General features: G+C 44.1%; 1 protein-coding gene and 1 pseudogene across 10 annotated transcripts in view; both read left to right on the top strand.

Moving 5' to 3' along the window:
- Positions 1-5352: 5352 nt before the first annotated feature.
- CD55 (CD55 molecule (Cromer blood group)) overlaps positions 5353-14093 on the top strand; it is a 48578-nt gene continuing 39837 nt past the window's right edge. For 6 of the 10 annotated variants that reach the window (XR_015245914.1, XM_086693519.1, XM_086693515.1 and 3 more), the window contains exons 1-5: positions 5354-5531; positions 6328-6519; positions 7941-8132; positions 8499-8598; positions 9670-9755. Coding sequence is in view for 8 of the 10 variants with exons in the window: in XM_086693519.1 (XP_086549645.1) it covers positions 5438-5531; positions 6328-6519; positions 7941-8132; positions 8499-8598; positions 9670-9755 (664 nt within the window). In the remaining 2 variants the exon portion in view is untranslated. Of the gene's footprint in view, positions 5532-6327; positions 6520-7940; positions 8133-8498; positions 8599-9669; positions 9756-14093 lie in introns of all 10 variants that reach the window. The other 4 variants (XR_015245915.1, XM_086693514.1, XM_086693516.1 and 1 more) reach the window with 2 other exon arrangements.
- LOC112857970 (U6 spliceosomal RNA) lies at positions 12828-12927 on the top strand (annotated as a pseudogene).

The following is a 14093-nucleotide window of genomic DNA, read 5'->3' on the forward strand; positions in this document are numbered from 1 at the left end:
CCTAAGTCAGGTAGACTCTCAAACCTGCCCATTCAGTCCCAGTGCTATGTTGTCACTCACCACACACACACACACACACACACACACACACACACACACCATACGCTCACATTTACACACATACATACACAACACACACACACACACACACACACACACTAATACATACACACACATACACCCCACGTAAGTTTTCTGGCTCCTGCCACCACTTCCTCCACTTTGGCAAAAATTCACTGCAATCTCAGAAAATTAGGGCTTGGCAAAGAAGTGTTTGCTCGTGTGAGTCAGGCATTGCCCTTCCGTTTGGCCCGTGAGCCTTTCCTCACATACCAGGAAGGCAGAGGGAAGATGCCATCAAGTCAGGTGAAGGTATCACATGAGAGGAGGCCATTTTACTAGGTCCCGCTACCCCTTTACCTCGTGAGGAAAAAAAAAAATACTGTATTTGATGAAGTACACTGATAACTTGATTAGTGAATTCCTGGAGAATTAAACTTTCCTTACGAAAAATAGGAGTCTGCTAATTTGTTTTTCAAAAGTACACCACACTTATTCTGCAAAGTACAACTGCCCTCATTTGCAAACATACCTCGGTTAAAAGTTTTTTTTGTTTGTTTGTTTTTCATTGGCCATGTCAAGATTAGTTGGGAATAATTCTAGGCTGAGCTCTGAACGCGAGTATGAAACAGACGGATGTCTTAGACTGGAAGACTGACGGACGCATAGAGTACTTTGGGAGGGTAGAGGAAGGGACAGGGTCTGATGTCGTAAGCAGGGAGGCTTCCTGGAGGAGGCGATGCCTGAGCAATGTACCAGAAGGGGTAAGATCTTAAGCCTAGCTCCACCTCCACAAACCCTGTGGTTTGGGGCTAGTTACTTAACTTCCCTAAACACAAGTTGCCTCACCTATAACTGGAATGATAACATTTGGCTCACTATTTCATATCCCTGGGCTTTAAGGAAATTGCACTACCCTCCTTCCTTTTCCACTACCCTCTCCTTCTGCTTTATTGTCTGAACTCAGTTCAGTGTGGTTGTGGGGAGTACCCAAGGCTCACCCTTTGGGCCTCTTTGAGTTTTGGTTTACACTGTCTCTGTTGGTCACCCTGCCTGTAGCCGTATCTCATCCAGGCTCCAACTGAGTCTGCCCACGTGTCATCCCATGCTGTGCATCTGCACACAGACACCTGCCAAGCATTTTAAATTCAACAAGTGTGCGGCCAAATTTGCTATTCCTTCCCTAAATCCTTCCCTTGACTTTGGAATGGATAGTTCTTCTAAACAGGGCCCCTGGTCTCACAGACACCAAACTTCTGAGTCATCTTGAACACTTTCTCCCCAACTTGTTCCTTATCTAATCAGTCACCGAATTCTGTGAGTTCTTCCTTTGAAACTTCTTTGATCAGAACAGACGCAGACACTTCCATGGCTATAGTAATCGTGTCAGGGGTTTTATAGAGTAACAAGGCTATTTCGTCATTATAGATTTATTAGTTTGAAGACGAAAAGACATTTCTATTCTCCAATCTTAACAGCCTGAACTATTGCATAGATAGTAAAATTGGGTCTTTGCTCACGGTCACCTTTGCTGCGGCATCTTGCACACGACGTCCAACCTGTCCTTGGACTTCTCTGCTGAAGATGTTCAACAGTCCATCAACGCTTCTGAGTAGCAGAAGAGGAAGAAGCCTTGTGTTTAAGGCTCCCACGTCTCTTGCCAGACCATCTCTTGCCCTCTTCACCACTTCCTCCATGGTTGTAGTTCACTCCCCCATCTTCTCTGTAACCTTACTGTTCTTGGAAGCAACTAACCTTGTTCTGACTGCAAACATGTGCTCATACCATACTTATCACCTCTCATGTTTTTTCCCCATTGCACTGATGATATTCATTCGTCATATTTAGCTGAATCACTAGGCCGTTGGCCTCCTCCACCCTTTTGGCCATGGTCTTTTCTCTCTTTTTGATCCCGCCCCCCACTATACCGGCTCTGGCATTCTCATAGCACTTGTCCCATAACACCTCCGTCGTAGATCACAGAGTCATGAACACAAGTTTTGGCACTTTCTTAATGCGCTTCGGAATACTACGTGCACCTCAGTTTACTAAACGTCTTTGATTTAGTCATTGTATGGTTTCTGGGACAGAGTGACAGCCATGTTCCCTAACCTCTGCCAAAGTCATAGACTTACGTGCTATTTTTTAAAAATGTTGTCGACCTACTGACACAAACCTACCATTTTGGAATTGGAAAGCTCTGCAGAGACTATTTCATTTCCACTCCATGCTCTTTCTAAGTCAAAGTGGGAATGAGGCCTTAAGGGGCAGAGTGACTCATTGAGAACACACAGCTAGTTTCAGGAAGATCAGTTCTGAAGACTTGAGTCAACTGTTGACACCAGAAGCAGCTGGATTCCCTAAGCACCTCCCAAAGGTCTTAATTCAGCGTTCTCTCTTTAGAAGAAATCTTTGCCAACTGGTCCCAATAAAAAGAACGTTGTGTGGTAGAACTGGAGAAGTATAGGTTTTGGAATCAGACAAACCGGATGTAGATTCAGGCCTGGTCACTTGTTGGCTGCATGGATTCTGGAAACTTACTTAACCTTTCAGCATCTGAAAAAGTGGACAATGATTTCCACTTCTGGAAATGGTGTTAGTAAAATGGGGTAATGTGTATGAAGCATCTGGAACACATTTATTTATTTATTTATTTATTTATTTATTTATTTATGTATGTATGTAGGTATGTTTATCTTTGAGAGGGAGAGACAGAGTGCTATCGCAGAAGGGACAGAGAGAGAGAGAGGGAGACACAGAATCCGGGGCAGGCTCCAGGCTGTCAGCACAAAACCCCCGAACTGTGAAATCATGACCTGGGCCAAAGTCGGATGCGTAACCAACTGAGCCACCCAGGCACCCCTGAAGCCATTGTTTAAAAGAATCCTTGTAACTTACCAAATTGCATATTTCATTTTTCTCAATGCATAGGTTTTCATAGCATCTTTTTTCTAAATTGAGTAAATGGGTACTGGATTCCTTTCTTTCCCTTTGCCCTCAAAATGTTGAAATTTTGGGTGGTCACAGTATTACCCAGTTGTTCTTGGAAAAGTTCCTTTTTTTTTTCTTTTTTATCGAGAACAATATATTTTGGAAGGTGAGTGTAGCTAAACTGGGTGTTAAAGATCTTTTTTAGAAAACCCTTTTCAGAGCTCATTGTTTTCCTGGATAAAAAGGTATTACATTCACTTAATAAACAGAAAGTTCTAACGGGCCTCAAAGTTTTCTGACAGGTCTTAAGGTAGTGGCCTTGACCTTCAGATCTTCTTCATGATGCCACCTTGCCTTTCACACCAATTTGCCTATAAATGTAGGACAGAAGGGGACGGTGGTTAAGGTCACGGGAGCCTCTTAGGGAGAATACACAAAGATCTGGTATGAATTCCAGAACACTGCTGGGCCCTGATATACTTTGTTTTTATTTCACATATGGGAGTAAAACCAAGGTGTTTTAATATCAAGTATGAGGGTCACAGTAGATAATTTTAGGTGTCCCTGCCCAACTTCTAAACTCTACAATGTTTGGGCTTTTTTTTTTTTTAAGTTTATTTATTTTGAGAGAGAGAGAGCGAGAGAGAGAGTGCGGAAGCGGGGGAGGGACAGAGAGAAAGGGTGAAAGGGAGAATCCCAATCAGGCTCTGCATTGTCAGGACAGAACCTAACTCCAACTCAGGGCTTGAACTCACAAACCAAGAGATCAAGAGTGGATGCTTAACTGACTAAGCCACCTGGGTGTCCCTAAACTCTAGAATGTTTTAATACTGATAGGTTTCCGTGAAAAACTACAGGACTTCCTTTCCTGGAATGCCCATACAATTGGTTCTAGCACTGGGTGACACTGGGTTCATCCAGTTCACTACACTAAGCATGAGCCAGAGAAACTGGTATTGTCGAAACTGTTGTTTTCCTTCTTCTAAATCTCGTACTAACATAAAAAGAGTGATCAAAAGCATTTAGGAAAGAGTATCATGACAGGATGCCACAAATAACCCCCCCCCCCCCCCCCCACAGCTGGTCCACGGACCAAGGCACATTTCCAAGTCAAGGATTTCACCTAACAAGGTAAGGTATTTGAGGGAATAGGAAAACCTAGGGTAGGCCTCTGCTAACCAGATCCAGGTGAATTACTAAAGGAAAATGTTCTTGGGGTTACTCTTCATGAAGAGGAGTAACCAGCCTTTCCATCAGTGTCCTTTCCTGTTTCTGACAGGGACAGTGCTGGCCTGGTGAGGGTGGGAGTCCGGGGGGGATCATTACTCTGACCACCACCATGTAGATTTGTGTTTCTCAAACTGCTGCCCAGTGGAATCACCTGGAATGCTCTAGATCATCCTGCTGCCCCCTTCCGATCCCCAGAGATTCTAATCTAGCTAGTCTGAGGTGCAGTTTGAGCATCTGGAATTTTTAAAAGCTACCCACGTGATTCCAATGTGTAGCTAGTATCGCAAAGCACTGGCATATACGTAAAGTCTTCCAACAAACTTTCCTCTTAAAACCACCACCCTATCATTTCGTTTTCTGGCGTTTGGTTTCTGTTTCGGCATTTTTCTCCCCACCCAACACACACGCGCACACACACACACACACCCGCAGGATGGTGAATTTCTCCCAGCAGTCGGACTGAAATCGTCCCAAAGTGGAATTCATGAGCTGTCCTTGGTAAATGAGAACGCTGGCGAGGAAAGTGATTCCCGCCCAAGCATAGTATGAACAATGGCCACTCCTTGCTGTGCTGCTCGACCTTTCTTGGGCCATTTCCCACTTGCAGTTTTCAGATTAGGAACTGTCCTGGGAGACCACACAACTTATTTTATTTTATTTTTTTTTCCTATTCTGGTTGGCATTTGACAGACCTCTAGTTGAAGGCACCAGGTCCCTGGGCAGGCACTCTCTCAGCCTCCAAGAGCTACCTCCGAATCCGAGGCACCTTCCTTTCCGCCTCAAGCCCGCTTACTTTCCTGGTAACCTAACTGAGATTCCTGGGGAACCAAGCCAACGCCACTCGCTTCTCCTCCGTTCCCCCCAGTTTTTTACTTGGAAGGCAGATATTTACATTTGCAGATGGGAGCTCACCGCAGGCCCCACCCCAGCAAAGAGAAAAAGCGAGCCCCTCTCCCGGCCCCTTATCCGCCTTTCCAAGTCTGGGATCCCTGGGGGCGGGTGACGCGAGAGCCCCCGCCCTCGCCCTCGCCCTGCCCGGCACCTGGTGCAGCAAACTCCCCCACCCGTCTCTTTGCCCCACCCTTGGTGATTCAGAGCGCCAGCCCCGCCCAGGCGCTAATTTAACTCGCCCGGCGGAACCGTCGGGCGCTGCTGCTAGTTACGGCTCCTTGCTGGAGCCGCTTGGACTCGCTCCGGATCCCCGTCCCCGCGCGCCATGGGTCCCGCGCGGCGGAGCGTCCCCGCAGCGCTGCGTTTCCTTGGCGGGCTGAGCGTGCCGCTGCTGCTGCTGTGTCCACCCGCCGCGCAGGGTGAGCGGGGGACCCGGGTGGGGGGGCAGCCCCCCTGGGTGAACCCTTAGTCCGCGTGGGAGGGGCTGGATCCGTCTCCGCGGAGACCGGGAAGTCTGGGGACCCGGGGGAGGTGAGGAATGCGGGCACGGGTAATTGTTCCCGTAATCCTCTACCCTTGAGGCTCAGAGCTCCCACTAGCACGACCCCTTGGGGACAGGGAGAGGATCGCCGCTGCTAAACTGCAAGTTTTGGGGTCTTGGGGTGCCGGCCCCCAGCTCGCGTGGCTTTAGGAGTGAGGCGTGGACGGTTGAGGAAGCGCGGGCTGAGTCTGCGGAGCAGCGGAACACGGGGAACCCAAAGGGCAGGGCTCAAAGAGTGAATGCTCAGCCTCCCCTCCCCCCCAAAACATCTCTTTAAGGGTGGGTGGCCAAAGAGTTGACCACTCTCACCTCTTACACATTTGGGTGCTACACGGGACGCTACAAGTTTGCGCGTCTTCTTTGGGTAGTAACGTCCGGAGGGGGCGTCTGTCTTCATTGTGCGCTTAGCAACTGTATGCGTGTTCTAAACCACTTTACAAACAAAATAATGAAGGGAAGGGGTTCCTTCCTTATTTTAGCACTGAATTAATTGACAAGAATGGCAGCCTAGCAAGTTCCTGGATGGAATTTGGAAGTTCAGCGCTGGATGGAACTGTTACATGTGTATCAAAGGCCCTTGCCGCTTCCCTTACTCCTCTGGGAAAAGGTATGTTGCTGTGAATTGAAAAGTACTAATTCCTTCAGTGCTTTTTTTTTTTTTTTTTCCTCCCTAGGTGACTGCAGCTTGCCCCCAGAGGTACCTAATGCCCACCCAACTCTGAGTGATCGTGATCTTAAGAGTTTTCCTGAACGAACCACAGTAACATACAAATGTAATGAAGGCTTTGTAAAAGTCCCTGGCAAGCCAGACTCCGTGATCTGTCTCAGTAACAATCAATGGTCGGAGGTGGCAGCATTTTGTAACCGTAAGTTCTTAATTTTTTTGTATGTAAGTTATGGGAATGGAATGTATCTTGTTAGCTTAATTTTATCCCTCTTCGCAGTGACTGGTAATTGATAGTTTTCAAGCATTATTAAACCCCAGGGTATAGCTGGCACTTTACCCTGCAGCTAATTGACTGTCATTACTTCCCAGAATAGGTCCTACTTCTTCGTTAACAGGTTTGGGGTTTCTGTTGTTTTTTGTTTGTTTGTTTTGTTTTTTTGTGGGTTTTGTTGTTGTTGTTGTTGTTTCCCCTTAATGCTGTACCTCCTGAAATAATAGAGAAAATAAACAATAGGTACAACGTAGGAAGTAAATTATATATGTTTGGCAATCACCTTGAGACACATAACAGAGGTCTGTTTTCTTAAATTTCATTTTGGAAGGTAGGACTTAGCGAATACCACTCTGTGGTGGTGTTTTAAAAAGTTCTCTGTTTTTACCTCCAAATCTATCATTAGAGGCATAGTCCTGCATTAGCTTTGACATATACAAGTAAACATAAAGGTAAGACTTGGTTCCTAGCTTTGGACAACCTGCAGTAATAGAAGGTACATAAATACAGGACCTGCCACAAGTGTTTTTTGCAACCAGGTGTGAAATCAGCTTTAACTTTTTGTTTTTACGTATCCATGATTTCAGAAGGCAGTGTGTTGAAGTAAGTAGGCCTTTGAGCATGTATCAAGTTTTAGAGTTTATAACCCTTCTACATATATTGAGTTGGGTGGGGACTCTTCCCCCCATTTTACAGCTGGAAAACAGTCCCCCAGAAGTGAGATAACTTCTTGAGATCAGCAGTTCTAATGCACGAGAGCCAGCGTCTGAACTTGAGCCTTTGGACTAGACATCCAATGTCCCTTCCACGATCCCATGCTTCTCCAAATTCACAATTGCCCAGACATTTACAGTTAATACTTTTATGTACATTATTGGCCCATCTGATCCTTGGCCTCCTGGGTTGTTAGGATTAAATGAGTTTTTACATGTATAAGACATTTAGAAGTATTCAACAGATATTAGCTATTACTGTCACTGGTATTGTCATTGCCCAGGACATTAGCCCAGGAGTCTGGAAATACTGGTTTTCATCTGATCTCCTCCCCATCCTCCATAGGGCAAATAATCGTCAGTGCCAGAACTGTGCCAGCAATTTAAATGGGTTCTACTTCCTGCATTGTGGGCATAGTGATATCTACATACCCAATTTACTTCATAAGCACACGTGTGAATATGCTTGATGTGCTGTAAATGTCATAGTCATATTAATATGGTCAAATACCAAATATGTACAAAGAAGTACAGAAAAAGGCGTGATGTAAAGGATCAAATAATTCTGGATAATTAAACATAGATTATAAAACAAAGTGATGTTACCTATGTTGTTGCTCTTGTTCATACTTTCAGGTAGCTGCGATGTTCCACCCAGGCTACGTTTTGCATCGCTCAAGAGGTCTTTTAGCAAACAGAATTATTTCCCCGAGGGTTTCGTTGTGGAATACGATTGCCGTCCGGGCTACAGAAGGAACCAAACTCTCTCAGACAAACTAACTTGCCTTCAGAATTTTACGTGGTCCATACCAGATGAATTTTGTAAAAGTGAGTATAATTTTACAGAGTATTCTCAATCATACGGTATTTGGGGAAATAGTATTTCTTCCTTCATTCATGCCAGAAGTCTACGTGTGCCTGTCATTATTTAGAATTTCTGAAAAGAACCATTAATTTTATTTTAAATTAGGCAAACTAAATACTCGTGAGATAGGAATATTAATTAACTCACACATTTCACATTTAATTAGTTTAAGGCCACCTCAGATGTAATGAGTGTATATTCTAAATACATTATTTGAAACTTACCATATGAAAGCAGTGTATGAAACGTCTACGGATAAGAAGTGACAATGCATTTGCATAGATGTGCCTGATAATCTAATGAAAAAATAAATTTGTGCTGTCTTCTAGAAAAATCCTGTCCTACTCCTGGAGATATAACACATGGTCATGTCAGTATAACGACTGACATATTATATGGTGCATCTATTTCCTTCTCGTGTGACACAGGGTACGTCTGGGCATAGTTTGTATTTATACTCTATATTTAATTAGTGTGAAAACAGGATGGAAGGTGTAAGTGTTTATATTTGTGGTCAGTGTTTTCAAGCCAGTCTCCATAAAACGAGTCCTCTGCTCAAAGATCTTTCATCATGAGCTCATCACAGTTACGTGTAATAAAATGGGGCAAGGAAAGACAATTTCTTGTAACATCAAATTCCCTCAATTGCTAGATTTCAGTACGTCTATGATTCACTAGAACGTTTTAAATGTGATTGGCGAAGGAAGAAAAACATGTTTGCACTTGCAGAAATTAAGTCCTTCAATGGTTCAAATGAAACCAGTCCTTCATTTGCCTAAATTTACCATATTTTCTTCTATATGCAAATGGCCTGTTAGAAAGTATGATGTGTTAAAGACATTTATTCCTAGTGTGGAAATACCATTCTGCCCTGAGGTCTTTTCTAAGTCCCATATGTACGGAAGAGGAACTCACTCATTGAGTATCATCAGTGTCTCAGACACTTCTGGAAACTTTATGTTCATTTTCTCATTGAATATCTGCGCATTGAGTTATGATATTTTACTCCGTGTGTGTGTGTGTGTGTGTGTCCCTGCTCTTTAGAAAATAAAAATACCAGCATCACTTGTCTCCTGTATGAAACAGAGACGTTTGGATCATTAATATGATTAATATCAAATCTGGGGAGTACTTTGAACCCTTAAAATATGTTCTCTTATTCTGTGAACGCCTTATTGATCATTTAGCATTCAGAAATATAAAATATCCAAACATCTGTATCACCGTAAAATGTTTCAAAACACTTTCATGTTCTCTCACACGGACTCCACCCAAATCAAAAATGTTTTGCCTGTCTCCTACCTTTTTTTCGTTTGGATATCACCTTTTTCAAAGTAAATTTTTCTTTTCCTTTACACTGCCATGTAAACTTTGATCAACTATTGTCTCGTCTCCATCTACGGGGATAGTAAATATTTTAAGGTGATAATTCTGGAGAATTTAAACGAAGTCAAACACGTGCGGATGAGACCTAACTTTTCTCTCCATTCATTGTTTTAGGTATAGGCTAGTAGGTTCAGCTTCTAGTTACTGTTCCCTTGTAGACCAGGCTGTGGACTGGAGTGACCCATTGCCAAAATGCGAAGGTAAGACTGAAAAAAACCTAAGTGCTCTGGTGGTGAGGCTGAATAATCAGTGGTAAATTACGCTCTTATTTCTTTTTTAAGTTTATTTATTTTTGAGAGAGACGAAGACAGCGCAAGTGGTGGGGGTGGGGTGGGCAGAGAGAGAGGGAGAGGGAGAGGGAGAATCCCAAGCAGCTCTGTGTTGTCAGCGCAGAGTTGGATGCGGGGCTTGAACTCATGAAACTGGAAGATCATGACCTGAGCCAAAACCAAGAGTCGGTGCTTAACCGACTAAGCCACCCAGGCGCCCCTGCGTTACTTTCTCTCATTAAGAATTATCCACAGTGTATATTTGTAGTACCCTTACTTTCCAATGTAGGAATGTCTTAGCTACTTTATCAGTAATGTATCTTACTTTATTAGTTATGGAGATAAAGGATTAAAAACCCAACAAACTCCAAAACACACACACACACACACACACACACACACACACACACACACACACAAAAGCCAACAAACTGAGATATGTATTGTGCTCAGTCGTACATTATCCTACCTTTCCTTCTAACAGTCAAGCAAAATAGATACAGAGTTTTTCTTCCCCCACAATTTTTAACTTTATGGATTAAAATACTTTTTATCAGAGAATCTATATGATCTGACCCTACATCCCAACATAAGTGGCAAGAGAAGGCATTTAACCCAGACTTCTGGATTCAAATCCATTATTTTTCTAAAACCCAGTGTTGCCTATCTGCCTCTTGTGGGATTATGAGCTGAGCTAATTATCAATAAATGTTCTCAAGTGTGATTTATTTTTCACCATTAGAGAAATAAAGTTATACAATATAGAAGAAATATGATTTCTGCACTTGAGGATCTTATCTGCTAAAAGGGAGGTAGGGCACAGAAATAATATCATACATACATGTATCAAGCCAAATTTATATCCACTCTAGATATAGGTCTCCTGAAAATTGAGAGGGGTAAAATCCATGGAACATATTTCTTTTTTCTTCTTAAGAAAAAATGTAGCATTTAAAAATGTAGACTTGAGGGGTACCCGAGTGGGTGCAGTTGGCTGAGTTCTGGCTCTTGACTTTGGCTCAGGTCATGATCTCACGGTTCGTGAGACTGAGCCCCACATTGGGCTGCATGCTAACAGTGCACAGCCTGCTTGGGATTCTCTCTCTGCCTCTCTCTCTGCCTTTCTCTCTGTCTCCGTCTCTGTCTCTATCTCATTCTCTCTCTCTCTCTCTCTCTCTCTTTCAAAAATAAATAAACATTTCTTAAAAACTTTTAAAATGTAGGCTTTATTTCTCCCATCTTTGCTAAAATCATTGCTAAGTTCAAGTTTTTGGTGTTATTAGGAGCAGGAAACTAGAATAGACTTAGCGTAATTTGTCCAGCACATATTGATGGGCACACTGTAGGAGGCAATGTGTGGGGTCAGTTGATATGAAGACAAATAAATTGAAGCCTTGCCAGCCAAGAGCTTACAGGAGTAAGCTGATCACACCCACACCCTCCTTGTGCTGACTCCACCCTCCTCTCTCTGCTACATCTTTGTCTCGTTGTTATTACTTCGAAAATTTTAGCATTACTGCCCCCCACCATCTTTCCCATTTCCACCATCCAGCAGGGGATGTTGTGCATGGTACTAGAGTAAGTTTGGACGGCAAAGAGGAACCAGACTGTATTTTTTTCCTGACACAGACAACTTGTCCAGGAGTCTGGACAAGCAGTCTCTCGGTCTGAGGCTGCGATCTTCACAAGCAACTGCTGTCAGGAACTTCACAGACATGTGGACACCAAGCACGTAACCCAGCACAGTAGAGCTTCTGCACTGCAAACACACTTTCTCTTCATGTTTGGCCGGGGCTGGGCCACGGTCCTACTCCCTGTCTGGTAACTTGAACTCCATTTTCCTCTTTGACTGGGGTTCCTGTTTTCCTCTTTGATTGTTCTATCCATTTCGCAGTTCAGCGACCACGGACACCTGTGTCTTGCAAAAAAGGAGCCCTTTTTCCTTAAAAAACCTGTGCCTTCAGCTATCCCGATAAAGCCCAGTTCTTTTAGGCTCTGATTCTCATTTTCCACGTGACTTAATTTTTCTGTTTGGACAATGCCAAAGGATGAAGTGGAAAATACACATTCTTAAACAGTGAGCTGCCTCACCTTAAGTACACAGCCGTGGCCTCTGGACGCACCAGAGTGCTTTAATGTCAGCGTGTAGATTGAGGAAGGAAAGAAAAGGTTAAGAGGTCAAGATGTGTCCTTGTTATATATCAAACTTCGGTAGTGCTTGGTCCTTTCTGAATGAAGCTTCAATGTCAGAAGGATCTGTTTTCCTATCTTTCTCCCAATGTTTTCTTTTTTTTTTTTAAAAATTTTTATTGTTTGTTTATTTCTGAGAGAGAGAGAGAGAGAGACAGAGTGTGAGCAGGGGAGGTGCAGAGAGAGAGAGGGAGACACAGAATCTGAAGCAGGCTCCAGGCTCTGAGCTGACAGCTCAGAGCCCAACGTGGGGCTCAAACCCAAGGACCGCAAGACCATGACCTGAGCAGAAGTCGGACGCTCAACCGATTGAGCCACCCAGGTGCCCTTCCCAATGTTTCCTTTTTTCAGAAGTACCTTTAGTGAACTGCTATCCCCTGCAGTCCTGGAATATATCTGTATAATATCTGCCATCCAAGACCCATCCCATTATCTTTACCTCCCACTTCTAATCACTAAATCGTTTTGCTTTATCTCCTTAATATACTTCCAAACCTGTGTCTTATCCTCTGTCTGTATGACTGCTGTGTGGTTGATTATCCTTCATCTGGACTCTTGCAGTAAGGGCCACTCCTAACATTTTCAAGGGCCCAGAGCAAATCTAAATGGAGGTTCGTGACCTAAGACCCAATCTGTCTCAAATAGGTATCCCCTTCTGTCGCTGTGAGAAGTCTCTGATGCCTGTCAATGGACCACTCGGCCCACACACCCAAGCCATGCGCCCTGTGACCTTTTTTCCCACTCCACTGAACTTTGGGCTGCAGATGTACACATCGACAGTATAGACCATTCTCAACAATCGGGACCATGTGATTGCTTCCACAGCATATATACTAAAATTGGGACAATACAGAGATTAGCGTGGCCCTTGCTCAAGGATGACACACAAATTTGTGAAGTGTTCCATATTAAAAAAAAAAAAGTAGAATACAGACCAGGAGAAGGGACCTTTCAGGCCCTGCAAAGGGTGCTGGCACAGGGAATTCTGGGCCAGTTCCTAGAGCATGATTTACAGCGGGAGTGGAGGGGGAGCTCGCAGTGAGCACGCCTTCATGCCCTGCAGATATCCCACCCGGTAGGGAGAGGCACAGTCAGAGGAGGGCCACAGCGTAGCCTTTTAAAGTGTGGGAGCCAGGGGCATCTGGGTGGCTCACTTGGTTCAGCATCCAACTTCGGCTCAGGTCATGATCTCACGGTTCGTGAGTTTGAGCCCCACATCTGTGCTGATGGTGCAAGGCCTGCTTGGGAGTCTCTCTCTCTCTCTCTCTCTCTCTCTCTCTCTCTCTCCCTCTCTCTCTGCCCCTCCCCACCCCGTCTATCTCAAAATAAATAAAACTTAAAAAGAAAATAAAGTGTGGGAGCTAGGGCAAGAGTCCCCACTTGGCCTGAGCTCAAAAGTGACACTGTTCGCAATGGCCCCATCCTCTATTCTTGTAATATTTCATTCACACGCTACCCAGAGTGATGCATCTGAAACACAAATGTGTCTCATCTCTTCCTTCTTAAAGCTGATCCTTGTCTCCTCGTCACTTACAACGTCCAGACTCCTTGGTGAAGCATACAAGGCTAGCCGTGGCCTTCCTACTCCGTGCTTATGTCTTGCCCTCATACTTCATGCTGTACCCACACTCACTGCCCTCCCGCTTTCCTTCTGTGACTGCCTCTGCCTGGAGTGTCCTTTGGCCCCTTCAATTGCAGGACTTCTCTTTTTTTTCTTATTGAGGGTTTGCTTTGATAGTCCTTCTAGAAGTTTCTCCTGACCTTCCAGCTGGTTAACTGTCCTTCTTCTCTCTTTCCACACCACGGAACACACTTCTGCCGAAAGTCTCCCTATCTTGTGTTAAAATTAAAATCTTTTGTATTTAGTTAAAGATCAAATTAAAATCTTTTTTGTCACTCTGCTTGAAGACCCAGGACTTAATATCTTCTTTAGTTTTGCAATTCTGTTTCTAGAACAATGCCTGGTATGCATTAGGCACTCGGAAAATATCTGAACTGTACCGATGGTGATATGTGTTGTTATCAGACCCAAGCCCAGAGCACAGCAGACTAACTTGTTTTTGCTCCTTGCTTTGATCG

The sequence above is a fragment of the Puma concolor genome, chromosome E4 (genome assembly GCF_028749965.1).
Source record: "Puma concolor isolate L17-30 chromosome E4, mPumCon1.1.hap2, whole genome shotgun sequence".
NCBI lineage: Eukaryota > Metazoa > Chordata > Mammalia > Carnivora > Felidae > Puma > Puma concolor.